Below are 24,406 nucleotides of genomic sequence, written 5' to 3' on the forward strand. Positions count from 1 at the left end.
TTGGCCTAGGGGTGCCGTGAAAAAATATCGGATACCGTGATTCAAAAAAGTTTGGGAACCACTGGCATACACACTTGCCGATGCCGGCAGCGATGAACGACGGCAAGGGGTGGGTGGGGGTGGAGGGGGGGTAGTTGGGGCCATGCTGCATTTGGCAGCATGGCATCGCTAGGGACATCCCTAGATCTTCTTGTATGTACAAAAGATCTGAGGCTGTTGCTAGCGACCCACGGGTGTGCGCATCGGCATTGTCATAGTGCGTACACACAACACTTTTTAAATGATTTGTCGATCTAATCAGTTGAAAAAGGCCAGACCATTTAAAGTCTCGTCCCATGTGTACGCACCTTGAGTATTACCATAATTTTGTATCCGGAATATTCATAGGGAATTCAGCCATTGGCAGTGTCCCAAACACACATTTGAGCCCCCAGTTAACAGAGTGGGTCTCCTCTAGGGAACAGCTTTAACAGAGATGATTTAGGTCTCTGCCGTACGGCTGGATATCCTGCCCAGCCGGGATCAGTACTCCCAGCCTCAGTAGCGGAATTTATGAATGGTGGGCCCAGATGCAAAAATATGCTTTGGGCCTCCCTTCTCCGCCCACCCCAAGTTTACAATATGTTACATGGCAGTGGGTGACAGGGATGAGGATGACCAGCAGAAGGTGATAAGGAGAGACAGAGGGTGACGGGGAGAGGTGAATGGGAAGAGAGAGTAGCAGTGGGTGATAGGGAGGTAGGAAGACATAAGCGGTAATGTAGAGTGGGTGAAAGGCAGAGGCAATGTGTGACATGGTGATAGGGAGAGGCAGAGGGTGACAGGAAAGAGAAGGAAAGGGGGAAATGAAAAAGCAGTGGGTGACAGGGAGAGGGTGGCAGGCAGAGGACGACGGGGAGATGGTGAGAGAATGACAAACTGAGGGTGACAGAGAGATGCAATGGGTGACAGGGAGATGCAGAGGGTGACGGAGAGTTGGTGAAAAGTGGAGGGAGGTAGTGGGTGACGAGGAGAGGGTGACAAGCGAGAATGTGAAGGGTAGAAGCAAAGGGTATGTGAGATCTCTATAGGAGGGAGTAAAGGTGGTAAATTGGGGTAAAAGGGTTTACTGGGACATGAAAGGAAAGTATGAGTGGGAGAGACAGGCAGAAAAAAACAAGGGTGTTTAGCACAAGAGCTGAGGAAAGACAATGGTAGGAAGGAGAGAGAGAAAGAGAGATAGAGAATCTAGAAAGGTGGTTTTAGTGCCGGGGCAGGCTACTAGATTGTGAAATAAGACTCCAGCAACAGCAGTATCAGAGAGGAGGAGGGAAGAGGCGGGAGGAGTCCCTGTGCATGCGCACAGCGTCTATTCATGGGATACAGTGGGACTGGGGGCATGGCCAGCAGCTCACAGAGCGTTGTGCATGCCCCCACAGTGATGAAATGGGAGGAGTGGTTCGCAATAGTGGTGTTCCCGCAAAGCCACATCCCCTCCCAAGGTCACACCCCTTTTTCAGGCACGCGTGGCAAAGCTGCGTGGGAGTCCCTATTTGATAATCTTCAATGTTGGGAGGTATGGTAGTGCCCTAGTTCACATAATGTCACATTGTAGGACTGCCAGTACACATTATGTCACACAGTACCCCAATTCACTTTATGACATGCAGTGCCCTCCAGTTTATTTTATAACACATTACAATGAGCAGGTCCAGGGGTGTAACTAGATATATTGTAGGCTCCAAGGGAAACATTTGTAAGGGCCCATATATCACATGTAACTTTGGCAGGGAAGGCGGGCCTCTCTCAGCTCTGGCCCCATTAGCAGCTGCACTCCCTGCACCTATGGTAGCTACACCCTTGACCAGGGGGTGTCAATAATGTTACCTGTACCTTCCCTGTTACATCACTTATGTTACCTGTACCATGCCTGTAACATCATACCTCACAACTGTCCCGATTTTTGTGGGACAGTCCTGTTTTATTGTCCCACGGTGGTTGTTATGGTGGTGGTGGTGGTGGTGGTGGGGGGGGGGGGGGGTTTGGGAGGATCCCTGTCACTCGCTGCTTTCATAGGCAAATGCAGGGAGGTTTCCAGATGCCTGGAAACCCCCCTCCTCTTGGCCAGCAGCTCAAATTATGACCACAATAGCAACGGTATATAATACAATTACTTGAGCTGCCACCACAACATGCAGTATAAAGGACAGAGCACGTGCCCAGTGGCAGCAGCTTCTTCTACCAAGTTTGCTGTGTGTGTGGATCTGAGCCCTCAATCTCCACACTGGACCATTATTTATATAAAATATGTTTGATACAGCCTATACTATAGACCATCTATATATTCAGTGTAAAAAAGGAGCAATGTGTACATATACAGTATGTCCAGGGTCAGTACTAGGTTCGTCAACCTCTTCCCCAGACTCCCACACTTGCTCCAATGTTCCTGCAGAGCTGGAGATTGTGGAATGCATTTGGAAACCCCCCTCTAGAAGTCCTCTATTTGCCCCTGGCTCTGCTGTAGAGCAGCTGTGAATAGATGCGGTGGGACTGGGGCCATGGCCAGTACCTCACAAAGCGCTGGCCATGCCCTACAGTGACGAAAATGGAAGGCGCTAGTCCTGTGACCCCACACTCCCTTTTGTAGAGGACATGCCCCTTTTTGGTGTCCCGAATCTCTGCTCATGAAAGTTGGGAGGTATGCGACATCACTAATGTTACATATACCTTTTACCGTTATATCACTAATGTTATCTATACCACCCCCATGACATCACCAATGTTACCAGTACCATCCCTATTCCATCAGTAATGTTACCTGCACCTTCCCCATGACAACACTACTGTTACCTGTACCATCCATGTGACATCACCAATGTTACCTGTACCATCCTTGTGACATCACCAATGTTACCTGTACCATCCTTGCCACATCACTAGTGTTACATTTATCTTCCTAGTGGCATCACTACTGTTACCTGCACCATCCCAGTGACGCCACTGAGGTTACATTTATCTTCCTTGTCTCGTCAGGGTGTAGTATGTCTGACCGGCGGTCCCGCCGGACAGCATACCGACGCCGGGATCCCGGCGGGGAGGGGCGAGTGCAGCAAGCCCCTTGCGGGCTCGGTTCTATTCCCACTCTATGGGTGTCGTGGGGAACCCACGAGTGGAAATAGTCCCTGTTGGTCGGCATGCCGACCATCGGGATAGTGAGGGGGCGGGATGTCGGTGGAGGTCATGTGACCGTCGGTCTCCCGACCGCCGGTCACATGAATACCACCAGTCTCATCACTACTGTTACCGGGAAGATACTTTTGACATCACTAATATTACCTGTGCAATCCTTGTGATGTCACTGTTACCGGCACCATCCTTGTGACATCACTAGTGTTACATTTATCTTCCTTGTCTCGTCACTACTGTTACCTGTAACATACTTGTGACATCATTAATATTACCTGTGCAATCCTTGTGTTGTCACTGTTACCGGCACCATCCTTGTGACATCACTAGTGTTACATTTATCTTCCTTGTCTCGTCACTACTGTTACCTGTAACATACTTGTGACATCATTAATATTACCTGTGCAATCCTTGTGATGTCACTGTTACCGGCACCATCCTTGTGACATCACTAGTGTTACATTTATCTTCCTTGTCTCGTCACTACTGTTACCTGTAACATACTTGTAACATCATTAATATTACCTGTGCAATCCTTGTGATGTCACTGTTACCGGCACCATCCTTGTGACATCACTAGTGTTACATTTATCTTCCTAGTGGCGTCACAACTGTTACCTGTACCATCCTTGTGATATCACGTTGACATCACTACTCTTACCTGTACCATCCTTGTGATGTCACAACTGTTATCTTTACCATCCCTGTGATTTCATTACTGTTACTGGTTCATCCCTGTGACATCACTGATGTTACATTTATCCTCCTTGTGATGTCACTACTGTTACCTGTACCTTCCTTGTGACTTCACTATATGGTTAAATTTATCTTCCTTGTGACATCACTACTGTTACCTGTACGGATTCAGTATGATATCCCGGCTTTCGTGATCCCAGCGGCCTAAATACAGTTGGTGAGCGCATTGTGTCCTCTCGTGGGCTCAGGGCGCTTGCCACACTTTGGATCCGGGTTATATTCCCCCTGGTCCACACCACCACCCGAGTGGGAATTCCAGCCGGTGGTCGGGATTCCGGCGTTGGTAACCCGACAGGCGGTATCCTGACAGCCGACAAAATAAATACCTCACACCTGTACCGTCCTTGTGATGTCACTACTGTTACCTGTACCATCCTTGTGACGTCTCTATAGCTACATTCATCTTCCTTCTGATGTCCCTACTGTTACCAGTACCATCCTTGTGATGTCACTGTTACATGTACCATCCTTGTGATGTCACTACTGTTACCAGTACCATCCTTGTTACAGTATATCACTATGGTTACATTTATCTTCCTTGCGATGTCACTACTGTTACCAGTACCATCCTTGTGAAGTCTCTATAGATACATTCATCTTCCTTGTGATGTCACTGCTGTTACCGGTACCATCCTTGTGATGTCACTACTGTTACCTGTACCATCCTTGCAACGTCACTATGGTTACATTTATCTTCCTTGTGATGTCACTACTGTTACCTGTACCACCCTTGTGATATCACGTAATGTTACATTTATATTCCTTGTGTCAACATTATTTACAGTATTTTCTATTACGTCCTTGAGGATGTTGGGGACACCAAAAGAACCATGGGATATAGACGGATCCGCAGGAGACATGGGCACTTTAAGACTTTCAAAGGCGGCGTGACCTGGCTCCTCCCTCTATATCCCTCCCCAGACTCAGTTTAGAAAATGTGCCCTGCGAGATGGAGGCACTCGGGGGAGGTCTTAGAGTTTCTCTGAAAAGACTTAATGTTAGGTTTTTTATTTTGGGGAGATCTGCTGGCTACAGACTCCCTGCTTCGTGGGAAAGAGGGGAGAGCAGTCTAGACCCACTTCTAATGAGTTTCAGGGCTCTGCTGCTGCTGACAGGATGCCTTCAGCTCCTGAGGGGAGATGAACGTCGGGCTCTCCTGGATGCTCGCTCCCACAGCTTGCGGTCCCCCCTTTTCAAGACAGAAGTCAGAAGACAGGTAAGTATGTGAGGAAAAGACATCTTCTCTTCAACAAAGACGGCATATAGAGGTACCGCACAGCGTGATTTGCTCAGTGCGCGCCAGGCTCCCGGACTGTACACACCGCTGGTTGCAGGGCGCTGGGGGGGGGGGGTTTGGGGGCGCCCTGGGGAGCTAAAAATACCTCATAAATAAGGCTGGCATATCTGTACAGTGCCCTGGCACTGCCCGCAAACCCCCACCAGGATAAACATGTAAAGATAAGCGAGAAGAAGCGCGCCATGTTGGGGGCGGGGCTTTTTCCTCCAGGCTCACTGGGCGCCATTTCCTCCTCCAAGCAGCAGCGCTGGTCCTTCCTCACAGCAGCAAGTACCAGGGGCTATAAAACGAGGAGGGGGGGGCAGATTATTTACATACATATTAAAGCGCTGCAGCTCTGTGACACTTGAGGGTGTTTTTCAGACCTGCACTTTGGCGCTGGAGTGTGAGCTGGCTCCTTTCCTTTTGTTCCCTCACAGGCTTTCTTTTGGGTGCTGTTAGGGAGACAACATGTCTGAGGCAGAATTTTCCTCTCAGGGGGATAATTTATTGGGGACACCAAATGTTTTGGGGGTCCTGTCGGCACCGCCGACTGCTGATTGGTTAACTGCTTTAAATGCTTTAAATGCTAATGTTACTCTATTAAATCAAAAGTTTACTGAATCTGACTCTCAACTGCAGATTTGGAAGAGATCAGTAGATGACGCTTTATTACAAGGGTCACTAAAACGTGGTGTTGACCAATTAGATGACACAGATACCGACACGGACTCTGATACCGGTGCCGATTATGCTGATTCTAGATTAGATCCTAAATTGGCTAAGAGTATTCAATATATGATTGTGGCTGTCAAAGACATATTACGTATTGACGAGGACCCCTTTACACCAGAAACGAGGGTCCTTATTTACAAAGAAAAGAGACGCTCGGTTTCTTTTCCTCCTTGTTTTGAACTAAATGACCTTTTTGATGGCATTTGGAATACACCTGATAAGAAATTTCTCATTCCTAATAGGATCAAGGTGGCATACCCCTTTCCCGCAGCGGATAGGGATAAGTGGGAAATACCACCCACAGTAGACAAAGCCCTAGCACGCTTGTCTAAACAGGTAGCGCTCCCTGCGGCTCAGTCGACGACTCATAAGGAGCCGGCTGATCGTAAGCAGGAGGCTACTTTAAAAGCTATTTTTACTACCACGGGGACGCAGCTTAGACCGCTTATTGCATCAGCGTGGGTTAGTAGCGCCATTGAAAAATGGGCTGAAAGTTTATCTGCGGATTTAGATACTTTGGATAGGGATAGCATCCTAGTGATGCTTGGTTATATCAGGGACGCGGCTGCGTACTTGAAAGAGGCTGCAAGAGATGCTGGCCTCCTGGGGGCTAAGGCTAATGCTATGTCAATTGCAGCTAGGCGTGCGCTATGGACTCATCAATGGAATGCTGACGCCGATTCCAAGAAAAATATGGAGTCCTTTCCCTTTAAGGGTGGGGAACTGTTTGGTGACGGCCTTACTGATTTAGTATCAGCGGCCACAGCGGGTAAATCTACTTATTTACCTAGTGCTCCTGTGCAACAGAAGAAACCGCACTATTAAATGCAGTCCTTTTGGCCCAATAAATATAGAAAAGGAGAAGTCCTCCCCGGCTTCTGCCAAATCCACCGCATGACGCCGGGTATCCCTTACAGGAGACCGCACCGGTGGGGGCACGTCTAAGACTTTTCAGTCAGGTTTGGGTTCGCTCGGACCTGGACCCTTGGGTGTTACAAATTGTGACCCAAGGGTACAAACTGGAATTCCAAGACGTTCCCCCTCGCCGTTTTTTTCAAATCACCCTTACCAGTTTCGCTTCCAGACAGAGTTCTAGTCTGTGGAGCAATATAAAAATTATGTTAAAATCAGGTTGTGATCCCGGTTCCACGGGCGCAACAAGGGGAGGGGTTTTATGCAAGCCTATTTGTAGTGCCGAAGCCGGATGGCTCGGTACGACCAATCCTCAACCTAAAATCTCAAAAATTTTTCCTGAAGAAATTCAAATTCAAGATGGAGTCTCTCCGAGCGGTGATCTCCAGACTGGAAGAGGGGGAATTCATGGTGTCTTTAGACATAAAGGATGCCTACCTTCATGTTCCCATTTATCCCCCTCATCAGAGTTATCTCCGGTTTGCAATCCAGGATACTCATTACCAATTTCAGACGTTGACGTTTGGCCTGGCCACGGCTCTGAGGATTTTCACAAAAGTCATGGTAGAAATGATGGTTCTCCTCAGAAAAAGAGGAGTTACAATTATCCTGTACTTGGACGATCTCCTGATAAAGGCGAGTTCCAAGGAAAAACTGGTACAGGACATTGCACTGTCTCTGTCGCTTCTACAACAGCACGGCTGGCTCTTGAACCTGCCGAAATCACACTTATTTCCAACAACCCGGTTGGCATTTTTGGGTATGATTCTGGACACAGTCCAGCTGAGAGTGTTCCTCCCTCCGGAGAAAGCACTGGAAATTCAGAGTTTGGTAAAACTCATTCTGAAACTACCAACTGTCTCCATTCATCAATGCATTCGATTGCTGGGGAAGATGGTGGCGGCATAGGAGGCCCTCCAATTCGGGAGGTTGCATGCCAGAGTGTTTCAGTGGGACCTGTTGGACAAATGGTCCGGAACCCACCTTCATATGCGCCGGAAGGATAGTTCTATCCCCCAACACCAGAATCTCACTCCTGTGGTGGCTACACAGCTCTCACCTCTTAGAAGGACGCAGATTCGGGATCCAAGACTGGATCCTAGTGACCACGGATAAAAGTCTCCGGGGTTGGGGAGCAGTCACACAAGGGGTGACCTTCCAAGGAAGATGGTCAAGTCAGGAAACTCTTCTTCACATAAACGTGCTGGAGTTGAGGGACATTTACAACGGCCTTCTACAAGCGGAGCATCTTCTTCAAAACCGGCCTGTCCTGATCCAATCGGACAATGTGACAGCAGTAGCGTACATAAACCGCCAAGGCGGCACAAAGAGCAGAACAGCAATGGCAGAAACCACAAGGATTCTTCGCTGGGCAGAGACTCGGGTAAGCGCTCTGTCTGCAATTTTCCTTCCGGGAGTGGACAACTGGGAAGCAGACACGATCTACATCCAGGAGAGTGGAGCCTCCATCAGGAGGTCTTCCCCCATAGATTTGTTAGTAGGGAGGTTCCCCACATAGATATGATGCCGCCGCCACAACAAAAAACTACTAAAAGTATTGTTCCCGGTCCAGGGACCCACAGGCGGCGGCAGTGGATGCACTGACGTCACCTTGGGTGTATCCGTCGGTGTACGTTTTCCCTCCGCTTCCTCTCATTCCAAAGGTTCTGAGAATCCTAAGAAAATCACAGATTCCAGCGCTCCTTGTAGTTCCAGACTGGCCAAGGAGAATTTGGTACCTGGATCTTCAGGAGTTGTTAGTCGAAGATCCATGGCCTCTTCCTCTTCGCGAGGATCTGCTGCGGCAGGGGCCGTTCGTCTATCAAGACTTACAGCGGCTACGTTTGACGGCATGGCGGTTGAACGCCAGATTTTAGCCCGTAAGGGTATTCCTGATGAAGTCATCCCCACTCTTATCCTTGCTAGGAAGGGTGTGACGTCGAAACACTATCACCGTATTTGGAGGAAATATATTTCCTGGTGCGAGTCCAAGAAAGCTCCAGTGGAGAAGTTTGACCTTGGACGTTTTCTCCATTTTCTACAAAATGGAGTGGATGCGGGCCTTAAATTAGGCTCCATAAAAGTGCAGATTTCTGCTTTGTCAATTTTCTTTCAGAAACAATTGGCCTCACTTCCTGAGGTGCAGACCTTTGTAAAAGGGGTCCTGCACATCCAACCTCCTTTTGTGCCACCTGTGGCACCTTGGGATCTTAATGTGGTTTTGACATTCCTAAAATCACATTGGTTTGAACCTTTAAGTAAAGTGGAGTTGAAATTCCTCACTTGGAAGGTTGTCATTTTGTTAGCATTGGCATCCGCAAGGCGGGTGTCTGAATTGGCGGCCTTGTCTCACAAGAGCCCTTATTTGATCTTCCATGAAGATAAAGCAGAATTGAGAACTCGCCAACAATTTCTGCCAAAGGTGGTTTCCTCTTTTCATATTAACCAACCTATTGTGGTGCCAGTGGCTACTGGCACTTTGGCTGAGGAAAAGTCTCTGGATGTCGTCAGAGCTTTGAAAATTTACGTTGCCAGAACGGCTCCAGTTATAAAAACAGAGTCTCTGTTTGTGCTATATGCTCCCAATAAACTTGGGTATCCTGCTTCCAAGCAGACCATTGCCCGCTGGATATGTCACACGATTCAGCAGGCTCATTCCACGGCAAGTTTGCCGTTACCTAAATCAGTAAAAGCCCATTCCACTAGGAAGGTGGGCTCGTCATGGGCGGCTGCCCGGGGTGTCTCGGCATTACAACTTTGCCGAGCTGCTACTTGGTCGGGGTCAAACACGTTTGCTAAGTTTTACAAGTTTGATACCTTGGCCGATGAAGACCTAAAGTTTGGTCAATCGGTGCTGCAGAGTCATCCGCACTCTCCCGCCCTTTATAGAGCTTTGGTATAATCCCATGGTTCTTTTGGTGTCCCCAACATCCTCAAGGACGTAATAGAAAACAGGATTTTAATACCTACCGGTAAATCCTTTTCTATAAGTCCGTAGAGGATGTTGGGCGCCTGTCCCAGTGCGTACTGTATCTGCAGATTAGTTCTGGTTACACACAGGTTGTGTTATGGTTTCTTCAGCTTGTTGCTGAATTTTGTTCATGTCCGTTGGCATGTGTTCAGTTGAATGCCATGTTATTCGGCATGTTTATGGGGTGAGCTGGTATGATGCTCACCTTGTTGTTAATTCCTTTCCTCAAAATGTCCATCTCTCCGGGCACAGTTCCAAACTGAGTCTGGGGAGGGATATAGAGGGAGGAGCCAGGTCACGCCCCCTTTGAAAGTCTTAAAGTGCCCATGTCTCCTGCGGATCAGTCTATGGCCCTCATTCCGAGTTGTTCGCTCGCAAGCTGCTTTTAGCAGCATTGCACACGCTAAGCCGCCGCCTACTGGGAGTGAATCTTAGCTTAGCAAAATTGCGAACGAAAGATTCTCAAAATTGCGAATAGAAATTTCTAAGCAGTTTCTGAGTAGCTCGACACTTACTCTGCCACTGCGATCAGTTCAGTCAGTTTCGTTCCTGGTTTGACGTCACAAACACACCCAGCGTTCGCCCAGACACTCCCCCGTTTCTCCAGCCACTCCCGCGTTTTTCCCAGAAACGGCAGCGTTTTTTCACACACTCCCATAAAACGGCCAGTTTCCGCCCAGAAACACCCACTTCCTGTCAATCACACAACGATCACCAGAACGAAGAAAAAACCTCGTAATGCCGTGAGCAAAGTACCAAACTTCTTAGCAAATTTACTTGGCGCAGCCGCAGTGCGAACATTGCGCATGCGCAGTTTGCGGAAAATCGCTGCAATGCGATGAAAAAGAACGAGCAAACAACTCGGAATGAGGGCCTATATCCCATGGTTCTTTTGGTGTCCCCAACATCCTCTACGGACTTATAGAAAAGGATTTACCGGTAGGTATTAAAATCCTGTTATTACATTTATCTTTCTTGTTACGTCGACCTTTGTGTGCTGCTAATATGGATACTGTGAACACACAGAATTATCTTATAGCTTAAAATCTATTTTGAAATGATGAACAGCAGCAAAAGAAAAATTGACTTTCCATAAACCTTTAAACAAATGCTGATTTGCATGACTGATCCATTCACCATCGAGATCAGTGTCTGGTTTTCTATGGCTGAGCTGGAAACCCAAACTCTCTTGCAATGACAATTGAGACCAAATGACACTGTCCTGCGATCAGATAGTCGCCGCCCAGGGGGAATGATAATTTACCCCATGCAAGTGTGTGATTGCATGTGTACGCTGTGCGAAAATTCCCCTCAGTCAGCAGACAGCGCAAAACCGTTCGCACCACACTCACCATCGAATGATTTTCCCATTCTGTGCAGTGCGTAGCCCAGGACTTACTCCTCCAGTGCGAAGAAATCAGGCTGATCGGGGCCGGAGCTGATGTCACACACCCTTCCAGAAAACGCTTGGGAACGCCTGTGTTTTTCCGGACACACCCAGTAAATGGCCAGTTACCACCCACAAATGGCCTCTTCCAGTCAATCACCTTGCGTATGCCGTGCAATTGTAATTTTCGCACAGAATCATCGCCACTGTCTGTCACGCATGCGCAGTAGTTTGATAATCGGTCGCTGTGCAAAAAAAATGTGGCTACATCAGAATGTATCATGGGGGATAGACGCAATTATTACATACTTGCCTCCTCTCTCTGGATCATCGGTAAACTCACACGTTTAAGGAGGGTTCTCCTGGTCCTCCGAGGCAATAGGCCACCTTCCTTAATCCTGCCTGGTCCCTTCCCCGCTGATCTTAGTAAGACCTTGATGTTGCAATTATCTACAAATAGCATCATTGTGGCCTACCCCCACTGCGCAGTGCTATGATTCACACCATGATGTCAGGGTAGGTAGGTCCAAAAAAGTAGACCAGTATACGTTTCTGTAATTACACGCATGATGACATGAGTAATAACATACTTGAGAAGTTTCACACAAAAACAAAAAAATAGGATTTTAGTACCTACCGGTAAATCCTTTTCTCCTAGTCCGTAGAGGATGCTGGGGACTCCAAAAGGACCATGGGGTATAGACGGATCCGCAGGAGCTTGGGCACACTATAAAGACTTGAACTGGGTGTGAACTGGCTCCTCCCTCTATGCCGCTCCTCCAGATAGATGGACATTTCGAGGAAAGAATTTATAAGTTAAACACAGTGAGTGTTATACCAGCTCACACCACGAACATACCGCAAGACATGGCCTTCAACAGAATACCAGCCCACGATATGAAAAACACACAGCCATATGCTGAGAGAATATGGAACACAACCCGTGTGTCAACCCAACCAATAATAAGAAACCACATGCCAAGGCATGAACAACATCAGCAATAGCCTGAACGATAAAAAATACCACCAAGTGCCACCAAAATCAATAACTGCAGACACAGTACGCACTGGAACGGGCGCCCAGCATCCTCTACGGACTAGGAGAAAAGGATTTACCGGTAGGTACTAAAATCCTATTTTCTCTTACGTCCTAGAGGATGCTGCGGACTCCAAAAGGACCATGGGGTCTATACCAAAGCTCCAGAACGGGCGGGAGAGTGTGCAGAAGACTCTGCAGCACCGATTGAGCAAACATGAGGTCCCCATCAGCCAGGGTATCAAACTTGAAGAGCAAAGGTGTTTGAACCCCAACCAAGTAGCCGCTCAGCAAGGTTAACCCGCCGAGACACCTCGGGCATCCGCCCAATAAGAGCCCACCTACCTAGTAGAATGGGCCTCCCCCGACTTCGGTCACGGCAATTCAGCACGTCAAATCGTATCACAGATCTAGCGTGTAACAGACTACAGAGACGCAGGCCCCCCAAGCACGCTGGGAGCATACCGGACAACCAGAGCCTCTGTTACCCCAAACCGAGCCCAATTGGCGACATAAATCTTCAAAGCCCTGACTACATCAAGAGACTTTGAACCAACCAATGCTGAAGAAACCACAGGCATCAAAATAGGCAGGTTTTTGATAAACACCGAAAACCCTTTTCGGCAGAACTACTATCAGAGTTCTCAATTCTATCCACTTGGAAGGTCAAACAGGAGATCTTGCGAGACCAAGCCGCTACTTCCGACAACCGCCTCGCAGTTGCCCAAAGGACAAAAGCATGACCACTCTCCAAGAGAGAAAATGTAACACAACCCTTAATAAAGGTTCCAATCAGTGAGACACAAGAAACGAAACATCCCGTCAAGATCCCACCGTGCCAATGGGGCACAAATGGAGGTTGTATGTGCAGTACTCCCTTCACAAAAGCCTGAACTTCTGGAAAGGTGGCCAATTATTTATTTATTTTTTTTAAAGAAAATTTATAAGGCCAAAACTGCCCTGAAACCCAAATACGGTGGTAAGGCTTTGCCGTTACTTCTGTCTAGCCTGAAGAAGCGTGGAAATGACCTCATTGGGAATACCCATTCGGACCACGATATGGCGTTCAACCGCCACGCCGTCAAACGCTGCCGCGGTAAGACCTGATATGCGCCCGGATCTTGTTGTAATAGTTCCTCCTGTAGAGGAAGAGGCCAGGGATCTTATATGAACAAATCTTGAAGAACTGGATACCAAGCCCTCCTTGGCTAGACCAGAACAATGAGGATCGCCGGTACCTCTGTTCTTCTTACGTTTATCACCTTCAGCAGAGTGAAGCGAAGGGGATACATATACCGACTGAAAACACCCAAGGTGTCACGAGGTCGTCCACTGCTATAGCTTGAGTGATCCTTGACCTGGAATCCTATTCCTGAGGTCTCTCGTTGAGGCGAGACGCCAATACTCCCAATTGAGACACTCCTCAAAGACTTGTCACTTCTGTGAAACTTCTCGATGACTACAGTCTTTCTCCCGGATGGAGAGCGCGTCTGCAGAAGAAATCTATTCCTCCTTCGTTTACGTCCGGAACGAAGACTGCCAATATAACGTTTACCAGTCTTTCCACCCAGCGGAAAACTATTTCAGCTACTGCCATTGCCGCTTTGTTCCTTGTTCCGCCCTAGCGACTTACTTACGCCACTGCTGTCAAGTCATCCGACAGAAATAACACGGGCAGACCACGAAGAATATGCTCGTTGAAAACCGCTCTTAATTCAAGAAAGCTTATTGTAGACAAGCTTCGCAGCCTGACGGTTTCCTCTGGAAATACTTCCCATGTAAGGACTGCTCTCCAGCCTCGGAGATCTGCATACATGAACACCAGGATCTAATCCTGGGTCCCGAACCTCCGACCCTCTAGGACAGAGGTTCTCAAACTTGGTCCTCGTGGGCCCACACAGTGCATGTTTTGCAGGTCTCCTCACAGAATCACAATTGAAATAATTAGCTCCACCTGTGGACCTTTTAAAATGTGTCAGTGAGTAATTAATACACCTGTGCACCTGCTGGGTTACCTGCAAAACATGCACTGTGTGGGCCCACGAGGACCAAGTTTGAGAACCTCTGCTCTAGGAGGTGAGAACTGAGCAGACACCACAGGAGTGAAATCCTGGTCATTAGAACTATATTCCGGTGCATGTGCCGGTGAGACCCTGCACCACATTCCCAACAGGTCCCATGAAAACCACTCTGGCATTTGACCTGCTCACCGAAAAGGCCTCTTAGGCCGCACCCAATTTCTCCATCAACGGACCATATTGATGGAGTGGCACTACAAATCTGATCCGACTCAGGATCCTCAGACCTCTTTCCACAGGAACACAGAACCTCAACCGTTTAGTATCTACCCTGATACTACCTCCGACATCTGCGCCGTTGGGAACAACAGCCCTTCCCTGTGTTGAAGAAGAGTCAGAGAGAAACAACGATTTACACCACTTGTTTCTTGACCTCGCCTCAATTAGGCGAACATCTCAGTACAGAATAACAATGGTTCTTACTATTGAAAAAAAACCATCATACAACCATCACTCCAGTGAAATGGCCAAGACAATCCTGGCTATCCCTCCAGGTAATCTGAATGCGTAGAACACCGCATGTAAACCTTTTTATATATATATATATATATATATATATATATATACCCGGGACAGGAGGACAAGGCCCTGAACCTGACGCACCCCTGGTATGGCGTCGCGTACTACCTCCCCTTCCAGAGGAAAAACGGCAATATCCATTAGAAAATCAGTGAGGGGAAACATCTATAACTCCAGAATGTCCCCCTTTGGATTCTATAAGTAACTCACCGGTCTTAGTCTATTCTCGGACTAACTGAAAGTAGTGACTGAGCCCTCACCGGAGCGGGGTCCCGTCATATAGACACTGCGACATGTGGTGTATGTGGTAGAAACAGAAACAACATCCTCTTCTGCGAACCTAACAAGGCTGCAGAACTCTTACCTTTTCACCTTTCACAGGCTGTACAGAAAGGTAAAAACAAAAAAAAAATGTATTTTACCGATTAAAATGACTGCATCCCTCAAAAGAATGCGTCACCAACAGGTGCCAGGGAATCTAACTCCCGAAGTTAGACTTACCAAGAATATCCACCGAGATTGGCTGAACTGAGGTATCCCCCCAACCAGCGGTACACCGTCCCAGGGAAAAACTCCAGTAACTCTCGGAGTCAGCCCAGCAGTCCCCCGGCCACACTACCTGTATACGTACGGCAGCCTGTCGTAAAGTTATAGAGAAGAACCAACCTAAGGAACCTCCCCTCACTCATTAGGGTAAATCTATTTTATGACTTACCGAACACAAACACTCCCTCATGTGCCTGTAATGCCAAAAGCCCACAGCATAGAAAAATAAGCATAACACTTAGCTTTCCTGCATACGATCCCTTGAGAGCGGGCCCCGTGTCGACCAGTCGTTGACTTTCACAATATTCCATCCGTGGCGGAAAAAGAATAACCCTTCGGACTTCTGGAGAGGGTGTGAGTCACAGCTAACCTAGAGCTTTATCAACAGTGCGACCAGCACATGGGAAGGAATACTATTACATCAGTATTCATCATAAATCATAATATAAATTTACATATTGTAATACACATATAGCCACATATCCTAAATATATATATATATATATATATATATATATATATATATAACATACATATAATCGGATTGTCCCGAGCCTTCTGGTCCCCAGTGACATTAATGTGTTCTGAACATGTATGACCATGTACTGAAAAGCCCCAGTTGTGGATCTATCAGGATACATTATAGTCGACAGAAAACCCCAGTATTAGTCGACAGCAGGGATTAGTAACCAGGCAAAATTACCGTTTTGCGACCCCAAGCGGTCCGAGGGAAGCAACATACAACTGTATATACACAGGTATAAATCAGATACAGCATGTCCAGTTACCCCCGGTGACAACAGTTGGTGCCGACAGGGTCACCCACATACCATTGTGCCTCCCATATAATATTTACTTTTTATGTTGTAGCAAGTACCCACGGGCGTCGGCGATGCCGACAGTGAACCCCATAGATGTTTATAACAGAACACTCACGCCTGTCGACACAAGTGTACTAAAATGGGTATATCTGACAGGGCACACAGAAAATCCACACAAGAATGATTGCATGGTCATTCCTAACTCAACTAGTGTTATATAAGTGTAACATAACACTAAAACACTGTGCCCCCCCCCCCTTGTTTGTGCATTACATACTTCTTGGGGGGGACAGAGAGAAAATGGCGCTGACCCTGTATGTGTGAGGGCTAAGCCCCCCCCCCCCTCAGCGCGCTATAGCTCCATTATATTATATATAGACAGGTCGGGCACCGTATATAGTGTAAAGACACTATATACCATCAGAAACTAATGCTGCTCAGGGCGCTCCCCCCCGTGCGCCCTGCACCCAAGCAAACTGTCGGCGTGTGGGAGCACCGGCGCGCAGCGCGCCCGCCGCTATCAAATGGTGGGGTTATCGCATGGGGCGCCCGGGACCCATAAATAAACTTTATATATATATATATATATATATATATATATATAAATAAACTGTTATATATATATATATATGCTGCCCAGGGCGCCCCCTTCCCCCCCCCCCCCGGCGCCCTGCACCCATGTAAGCGGGATCAAAGGCGCGTAGCGCGCTCTAACATGCTGGCGGGGGAATGAGACACGGTGCCCAGGCACCGACAATGCTTTCAAGGCCAGTCTTATTAAGAAATCAGTAACCTGCCGCTCAGGGCGCTCCCCCCCCAGCGCCCTGCACCCAGTGAGTGCCGTTGGTGTGTGGGAGCATGGAGCGCAGCACGACCGCTGTACCTCCGTTACTGAAGTCTTCTGCCGTCACCGAAGTCTTCTGTTCTTCACATACTCACCCGGCTTCTTTCTTCTGGCTTCTGTGAGGGGGGTGACGGCGTGGCTCCGGGAACAAGCAGCTAGGCGAACCAAGTGATCGAACCCTCTGTAGCTAATGGTGTCCAGTAGCCGAGAAGCAGAGCCCTTAACTCAGAAGAAGTAGGTCCTGCTTCTCTCCCCTCACTCCCACGCTGCAGGGAGCCTGTAGCCAGCAGGTCTACCTGAAAATAAAAAACCTAACAAAGTATTTTAGAGAAACTCAGTAGAGCTCCCCTTGTCTGTGTCCAGTCTCTCCTGGGCACAGAATCTAACTGAGGTCTGGAGGAGGGGCATAGAGGGAGGAGCCAGTTCACACCCAGTTCAAGTCTTTATAGTGTGCCCAAGCTCCTGCGGATCCGTCTATACCCCATGGTCCTTTTCATAGGCGTGCGCAGCACATTTTATTAGGGGGTGCACCATTGGAGGGGAGTGTCTAGCACCCCCTTTTGGGCATGTCTAGCACCATCTATTGATGGTCAACGCAATATAAAATATCCACCCTTGTACCAATCCTAATAATACAGATGCATTGTCAGATGTTGTGGTGTGCACCAAACAAACACCCCTGATGGCACTCACTGCAATTACACTGCTCCTCCTCAGCCTGGTCTGGCTCCCCCTCTCTTTCCCCTACAAGCTGCAGCAGCTTACTTGTAAGTCAGTCACTCACTGACACTGACAGTGGAAGACTAGTACTGTTGCTGCTGGAAAAACGAGTGACGTGTCAATGCTGCTGCCGGCCGCCTGCCATTACTGAATTTGTCTTCCTAAGAGGAACGCTGGCTGCCTGCTGCTCCTCATCAGTGGCTGGTGTTGGCATAGAATAGAAGGAGAGAGTTGGGCGTGTGGCGGGTGTGACAGGTGGCCGTGCGAGCAGCATGACATCATCACGTCATATCACGCTGTTTTTGTACATGGAGGTGGAGCCGGGAGTTTGAAAGCCGGTGGCAGTGGCACCCTTGATTAACCCAGGCATCCGGTCAGTAATGCAATCCTGACAGGGTGCAACACAGAGGGGACAGTAATCAGCCTGCTCGGCGATCGCTGCACCAGGCATGTGAGATCGGGGTGCCGGACATTAGGGGGTGCCTGTGCGCACCAGGCACCCCCCCTGCGCACACCTATGGTCCTTTTGGAGTTCCCAGCATCCTCTAGGACGTAAGAGAAAACTTAAATACAGTACGTGTGACGATAATTCTGTACCCGGAGTATTCATAGGGAATTCAGTCACTGGCAGCGCCCCCAACACACATTTGAGGCCCCAGGAAACAGCGTTGGTCTTCTCTAATTCACTGCTTTACCATGGAGAGATGATTTATGTCTGATGTCCTGCTCAGCTGGGATCGGTGGTCCCAGCCTACAGGGGTGACTTGTTACAGAAATACCGGGACTGTAGTACCATAACAGCTACTAGGACAATAATACAAGATTACAGGAACATTTTGTGACTTTTATTAGCTACTACACCACTATCAAATGACTGGGGAATACTCATTACTAGTTACATAGAAACATTGGGGCTAATTCTGAGTTGATCGCAGCAGGAACTTTGTTAGCAGTTGGGCAAAACCATGTGCACTGCAGGGGGGGGGGGGGGGGGGGGGGCAGATATAACATGTGCAGGGAGTTAGATTTGGGTGGGGTGTGTTCAAACTGAAATCTAAATTGCAGTGTAAAAATAAAGCAGCCAGTATTTACCCTGCACAGAAACAAAAGAACCCAACCAAATGATTAACACTTTAAAAAAAAAAAAAAAACAGAGTTTTACCAAAATCTCTCACTTTCTGATTCTCACACCCTATTACATTTCCCCCATAATGTCAGACATGAAGTACAGCTGCTGGATCACAGAATCACAACGGCAGTGTCCACAAGATTATGCAGCAATTCCTACATATAAACGACTGTATCCGCTGCCCTTGCATCAGTCTATGCCAGAGGTTCCCAAACTGTGTGCCGTGGCTCCCTGGGGTGCCTCGGGACACTTGCAGGGGTGCCCTGGGTTGGTGGTCCAGGACCCATTAAAATTATTCATGGTCAACATAATAGGCAAAACCAGTGCTGGTGGCTACCAGTCATAAACTATGTGGCCAAACAGAAGCAAATCTTGTCCCTCACCACACAACTGACCCTAAGGATGACATATAAACGCGATCTACTTAATGTAATATTTCTTTCTAAATTTCTCAATAAGAAATTTTTGGCCTAGGGGTGCCGTGAAAAAATTCTGATATTCTAGGGCGCCGTGATTCAAAAAAGTTTGGAAACCACTCTATGCACTAAGGGCCTAATTCTGAGTTGATCGCAGCAGCAAATTTGTTAGCAGTTGAGCAAAACCATGGGGGTCATTCCGAGTTGATCGTAGCTGTGCAAAATTTTGCACAGCTACGATCAACTTTCCTGACATGCGGGGGAATGCCCAGCGCGGGGCTAGTCCGCCCCGCATGTCAGTCCAGCCCCCTTCGCAGAAGTGCAAAGGCATCACACAGCGGCGATGCCTTTGCACTTCAGGAGTAACTCCCGGCCAGCGCAGCTTTTGCGAGCTGGCCGGGAGCTACTCCTCGTTCCCCGGCCCGCAGCGGCTGCGTGTGATGTCACGCAGCCGCTGTGGCCCGCCCCCCGTTCAGTCCGGCCACGCCTGCGTTGGCCGGACCGCGCCTACGAAACAGCGGCTAAACGCAGCCGTTTCGCCCCTCCCGCCCATTGATCGCCTCTGCCTGTCAATCAGGCAGAGGCGATCGCTGTCCTGCCACGGCCGTCGGCCGTGCCGCATGCGCCGGCGCACAAAGGCGCCGGCGCATGCGCAGCAGGGGCCCGTTCGCTCTGCTGCATGAAACCACAGCGAGCGAACGGGTCGGAATGACCCCCCATGTGCACTGCAGGGGGGACAGATGTAACATGTGCAGAGAGAGTTAGATTTGGGTGGGGTGTATTCAAACTGAAATCTAAATTGCAGTGTAGAAATAAAGCAGCCAGTATTTACCCTGCACAGAAACAAAATAACCCACCCAAATCTAACTCTCTCTGCACATGTTATATCAGCCCCCCCCCCCCCCCTGCAGTGCACATGGTTTTATCCAACTGCTAACAAATTTGCTGCTGTGATCAACTTAGAATTACCCCCTAAGGGCGGTATTCAAATGATATATCACGCCCAATCTCCTTTCTAAAGTAATCCCCGTTATCGCACATATTGCGCCCATAGTAATCAGGTTTAGCTGCGTAAAGCGCAGGGTGCCCTCGCTACACTGGGAGTAGCGAGCTGAAATGATTATACCACGCCTGTCAGCAGAAACAGAACGCGTGTGGAAGGGGGTGAAAAGAATTGAATACTGCCCTATATGTTCCACCAATCAGACCCCCCTCCCTGACGGCTCCAGACTCTCCATACATATCTTTATAGAACCCTCTTCCCATACACCTAATGCTGCATGAAGGGGCTCAGTGAAGGTGGCAGTGACTGTGTGTAAGTGTCGGATCATGTCGCACAGAGAATAAAAGGACAGCTGTCCAGCCTCGTAATCCAGATATATCCTCACTCTATCATAGGGAATACTGTCAGATAACGGGATCTTTTCACTATCATGTATCACTGAATACTCATTATCAGTCCTATCCAAGCACCAAGACTTGTTATTATTTCCAATGACAGACTGATCTCCCTCCCTGTCTATACTGGGATAACACATTCCCACACTCCAAAAAATTGATTTACTGACATCCACATCCAAGTAATGTCGCCCTGAGGAGAATCTCCTGGTGCTTAATACCTGAGAATGATCCTGAAATCTCTCTGGTGTCTCTGGATGATTCTGTTCTATTGAAGAATCAGATGCAGTTTTCATGTCACCTGATATAAGTATATAATCACCCGCTGTGTTTACATCCAGTGATATGTCTTCTGGTTTCTGCACATAGAAGCATACATTTATACCTGTTATTATATCAGATAATGTTTGTAATTTCCCTGAGATGAGACCCACGTCCAGATCTCCTACTTTATGGACATGCTCATTATGTCTCTCACCCTCCTCGGTATGTCCCACCTCAGTGCCCTCCTTCTCCTCCTCTTCCTCATTATCCCCCTCATTCTCCTCAGTGCCCTCCTCCTCCTCCCCCTCATTATCCCTCTCCTCATTAGTGCACCCCTCCTCCACTTCCTCGTCCTCCTCAGTATCCCCCTCTTCCCTATCCTGTTTTTGGACATTAGTCTTTAGATCAGTCATACAACACAGCTCCTCTGTATCAGACAAGTCACCTGTGTCTGGTTCCTGTAAAAGAGTCATTGGATCAGACATGTCACACAGTTCCTCAATGTGATGCATCTTACTGGTCATCTCATCCTTCTTCATTTCCAGCTGTTGGATCAGATCAGAGACTGAGAGTGAAACGCGCTCTTCCTGCCTAGAGATCTCATTCAGGACTCTCTTCTCTAGGCCCACCAGCTGTATCCTGATGTCTCTAAACAGGGCAGTGATAGTCTCCGATAAACCAGCTGCTTTTCCATGATCTTCTCTCATGCGTTCCTGCAGACTCTGGATACTTTTCTCAGTCTCCTCTCTCTTTGTGGTCAGTTTCTGCAGAACATTTCTCAGCTTCTCCTTCTTCTTCTCAGAGGCCTCATCCAGCATCTCCACCAGGTGCCCCCGATGCTCCCCAGCCAAACTGCAGGACACACAGATGCAGACAGCGTCCTCAGTGCAGAAATACTTCAAGATCTCTTTATGGACGGAGCATATTCTTTTCTCCAAGGAAGTGGTGGGATCAACCAAGACATGTTCTGCTGACTTGTTGTGTGTCCTCCAATGTATATCACAGAGAGAAGCTTCACACTTCAGACAGGTTTTAAGAACAGGTACTTGAGAGTGGACACAATAAGTGCAGAACACCCCAGTTCCCTCCTCTGGAATGGAGCGTACACGTTCTGCAATATTGCAGAGCTTTCTGTTTCTCTCCAGGGGAGGACGATCCGGATACTCCGCTCTGCATTCTGGACAGGTGAAAACTCCAGACCCCCCCTGTGTATCCAGCACATGATCAATACAGACCCGGCAGAAGTTGTGTCCACATCTCAGGGTTACAGGATCTGTATAAATGTTCAGGCAGATGGAACAGTCCAGCTCCCGTCTCAGATCAGCAGATGCCATTGCTGGTAGCAGAAGAGTCGAGAAATGAAAGTGAAAGTCTCTGACACTCAGAAATCAGTGGGCTGTCCTCATATTCTCCACACAGGGTGAGGCTGAGGCTTGTATTTAGTTATACACAATTACACAGGTATACTAATGGACCCATATGGTTAAACTCACACACTTCGCCTTAAACTCACACCTCCCCTTTATGCGTGCACCCAACGAGATTCACACAGTTCAATTAGAAATGCCAATTTGCACTACTCGCAGCGAGATTGTGTGAATTTTGGGCCTAATTCTGAGGCGATGAAGTCTTTTGTGGAGTGCGCACGCCAGAGCATCTCACTGGTGTGATCGCCTCTGCCTGTTTGACAGGCAGAGGCGGTCGCGAGGCAGGAGTGGGTGTGCCAATGGCGTTAGAATGCCGTTCAGGGGGGCACGGTCCGGACAGCGCAGGCGTGTCTGGACCATTGCTAATGCGACTCAAAACATGGCGGGTAGCCGCTTGCCAGCGCAGCTATCGAGCTTCTCGGCACTGCTCGGCTGGTACGAAAGCATCGCCACCTGTGAAGGGGGGGGGGGGGGGGCGTTGGGCCTGACATGCAGAGCGAACTAGCCCTGTGCTGGGTGTCCCCCCGCATGTCAGAGAATCTGATCTACGATCAGCTCTGATTCATCCCCTTTGTCCAAATAGTGACAACGTCGTTGGCAGGACCATATAGAAGGCTGTTAGTGGGCATAAGGAAAGTAATGGGAGCTTTAAAAGGTGTCAAATGGCTGTGTGCATTTTTAAAGAAAAGCAAAATAATGTAGAAAGCTTATACATTTTGTTTAATTACAAAGGAATTAAAAAATGGGAGGTCAAAATAGAAAAAGGGGATTTGGGGGTAACTTGAGGCCACTTTAAAATTTTGTTTAAAAAAAAATCTAAAACAGGGCATCTTGCCAGCTCTCCCGTATTAATCCTGTTGTTTATTCTGTTTGCCTGGAGTTTCCTACTTTGAGTTTAGCACACTGGTGGGGTTACCCCTCCTGCCTCTGTGGAGTGTTGTGGTGGGCTTTCTCCCTGTGGTACACTCACCTGCCAGCCGAAGATCTCTGCTGTTGGGCCATGCAGGGTCCTGTGCCTCCGACTCCACTGATTGCCTAGCGGTGCTGTGGATGTTAGGATGCCTCATCCCGCTTCCTAGCTCACCGTCTCCGATACCTTGGGTGCAGACTGCACTGGTGGCTGTCTTTTCGGCTCCCACGGCTTTGCCGCAGACATGTGGGATTCACTGTGATCCTCCTTTGTTGCTCCCATTCAGCTCCTGCATCTCCAGCTCCCGTTGTTCCCGCTTCTGGCTGTATCTCTGGCACCCATGGTTGACGGTATTGTGTGGCAAGTACCTGTGGACTCCATCCTGACTCCTGTTTGCCTTCTTCACGCTCCTGTTCATTCGCTGTGGTGCCTGGGGAATGCTGGATGCAGATCGCGGCCATCTTGAAACTCTAGTTTAGTCTGCTGCTCCGGTGCTCCTTGAGCTGTGGATGTCACCGTTGTTGCTATCATAGTCGACATCTGGTACTCTCTCCTGGGGCTCTATCTGCTCCCTTGCTGCCTTCTGTTCACCTGTTTTGTCTTTGGTCTCTGTTGGTCAGATCTGGTGGTGTGTTAGTCGCCACCATCTTACTGCTGGACTTATTCACAGTTGGAGATCCGCTCCCCTGTTGTGCTGGTACTCCTGCATTGAGAAACTGGCTCCTGTTGGGTTGGCAGCTCCTGTGCTCCATTTAATATTTATGCAGTTGCTTCAGTGGCTGTATACTTCTAATATGGTTGGCTTTCTGCAACAAATCCCTTCTAGCAATCAATGCCTCCACTCAGAGGATTCTCAACAAGTTTGGAGTAATGCAGGTGGATCTCCTTTTTCCTTGCTACATTCATTGGAAACCTAATGATGAGGGGCCTAATTCTGAGTTGATCGCAGCTGCAAAATTATTAGCAGTTGGGCAAAACCATGCGCACTGCAGGGGTGACAGATGTAACATGTGCAGAGAGTTAGATTTTGGTGGGGTGTATTCAAACTGAAATCTAAATTGCAGTGTAAAAATAAAGCAGCCAGTATTTACCCTGC

At 48.4% G+C, this 24,406-nt stretch overlaps 2 protein-coding genes across 2 annotated transcripts in view; one reads left to right on the forward strand and one right to left on the reverse strand.

Moving 5' to 3' along the window:
• Positions 1-24,406, forward strand: part of BEST4 (bestrophin 4) — a 203,935-nt gene that overhangs the window by 153,665 nt on the left and 25,864 nt on the right. The gene's annotated exons all lie outside the window — the stretch shown is intronic.
• LOC134957482 (E3 ubiquitin/ISG15 ligase TRIM25-like) lies at positions 20,221-22,321 on the reverse strand. The gene has a single exon (XM_063939450.1). It carries the CDS (start codon positions 22,305-22,307, stop codon positions 20,514-20,516), a length of 1,794 nt encoding a protein of 597 aa, XP_063795520.1. The 5' UTR covers positions 22,308-22,321; the 3' UTR covers positions 20,221-20,513.

Source organism: Pseudophryne corroboree, chromosome 9 (assembly GCF_028390025.1).
Source record: "Pseudophryne corroboree isolate aPseCor3 chromosome 9, aPseCor3.hap2, whole genome shotgun sequence".
In the NCBI taxonomy this organism is placed as follows: Eukaryota; Metazoa; Chordata; class Amphibia; order Anura; family Myobatrachidae; genus Pseudophryne; species Pseudophryne corroboree.

Excerpts from the sequence above, each read along its gene's own strand:
- LOC134957482 (XM_063939450.1), bottom strand. The coding sequence starts at position 22,307 with ATGGCATCTGCTGATCTGAGACGGGAGCTGGACTGTTCCATCTGCCTG.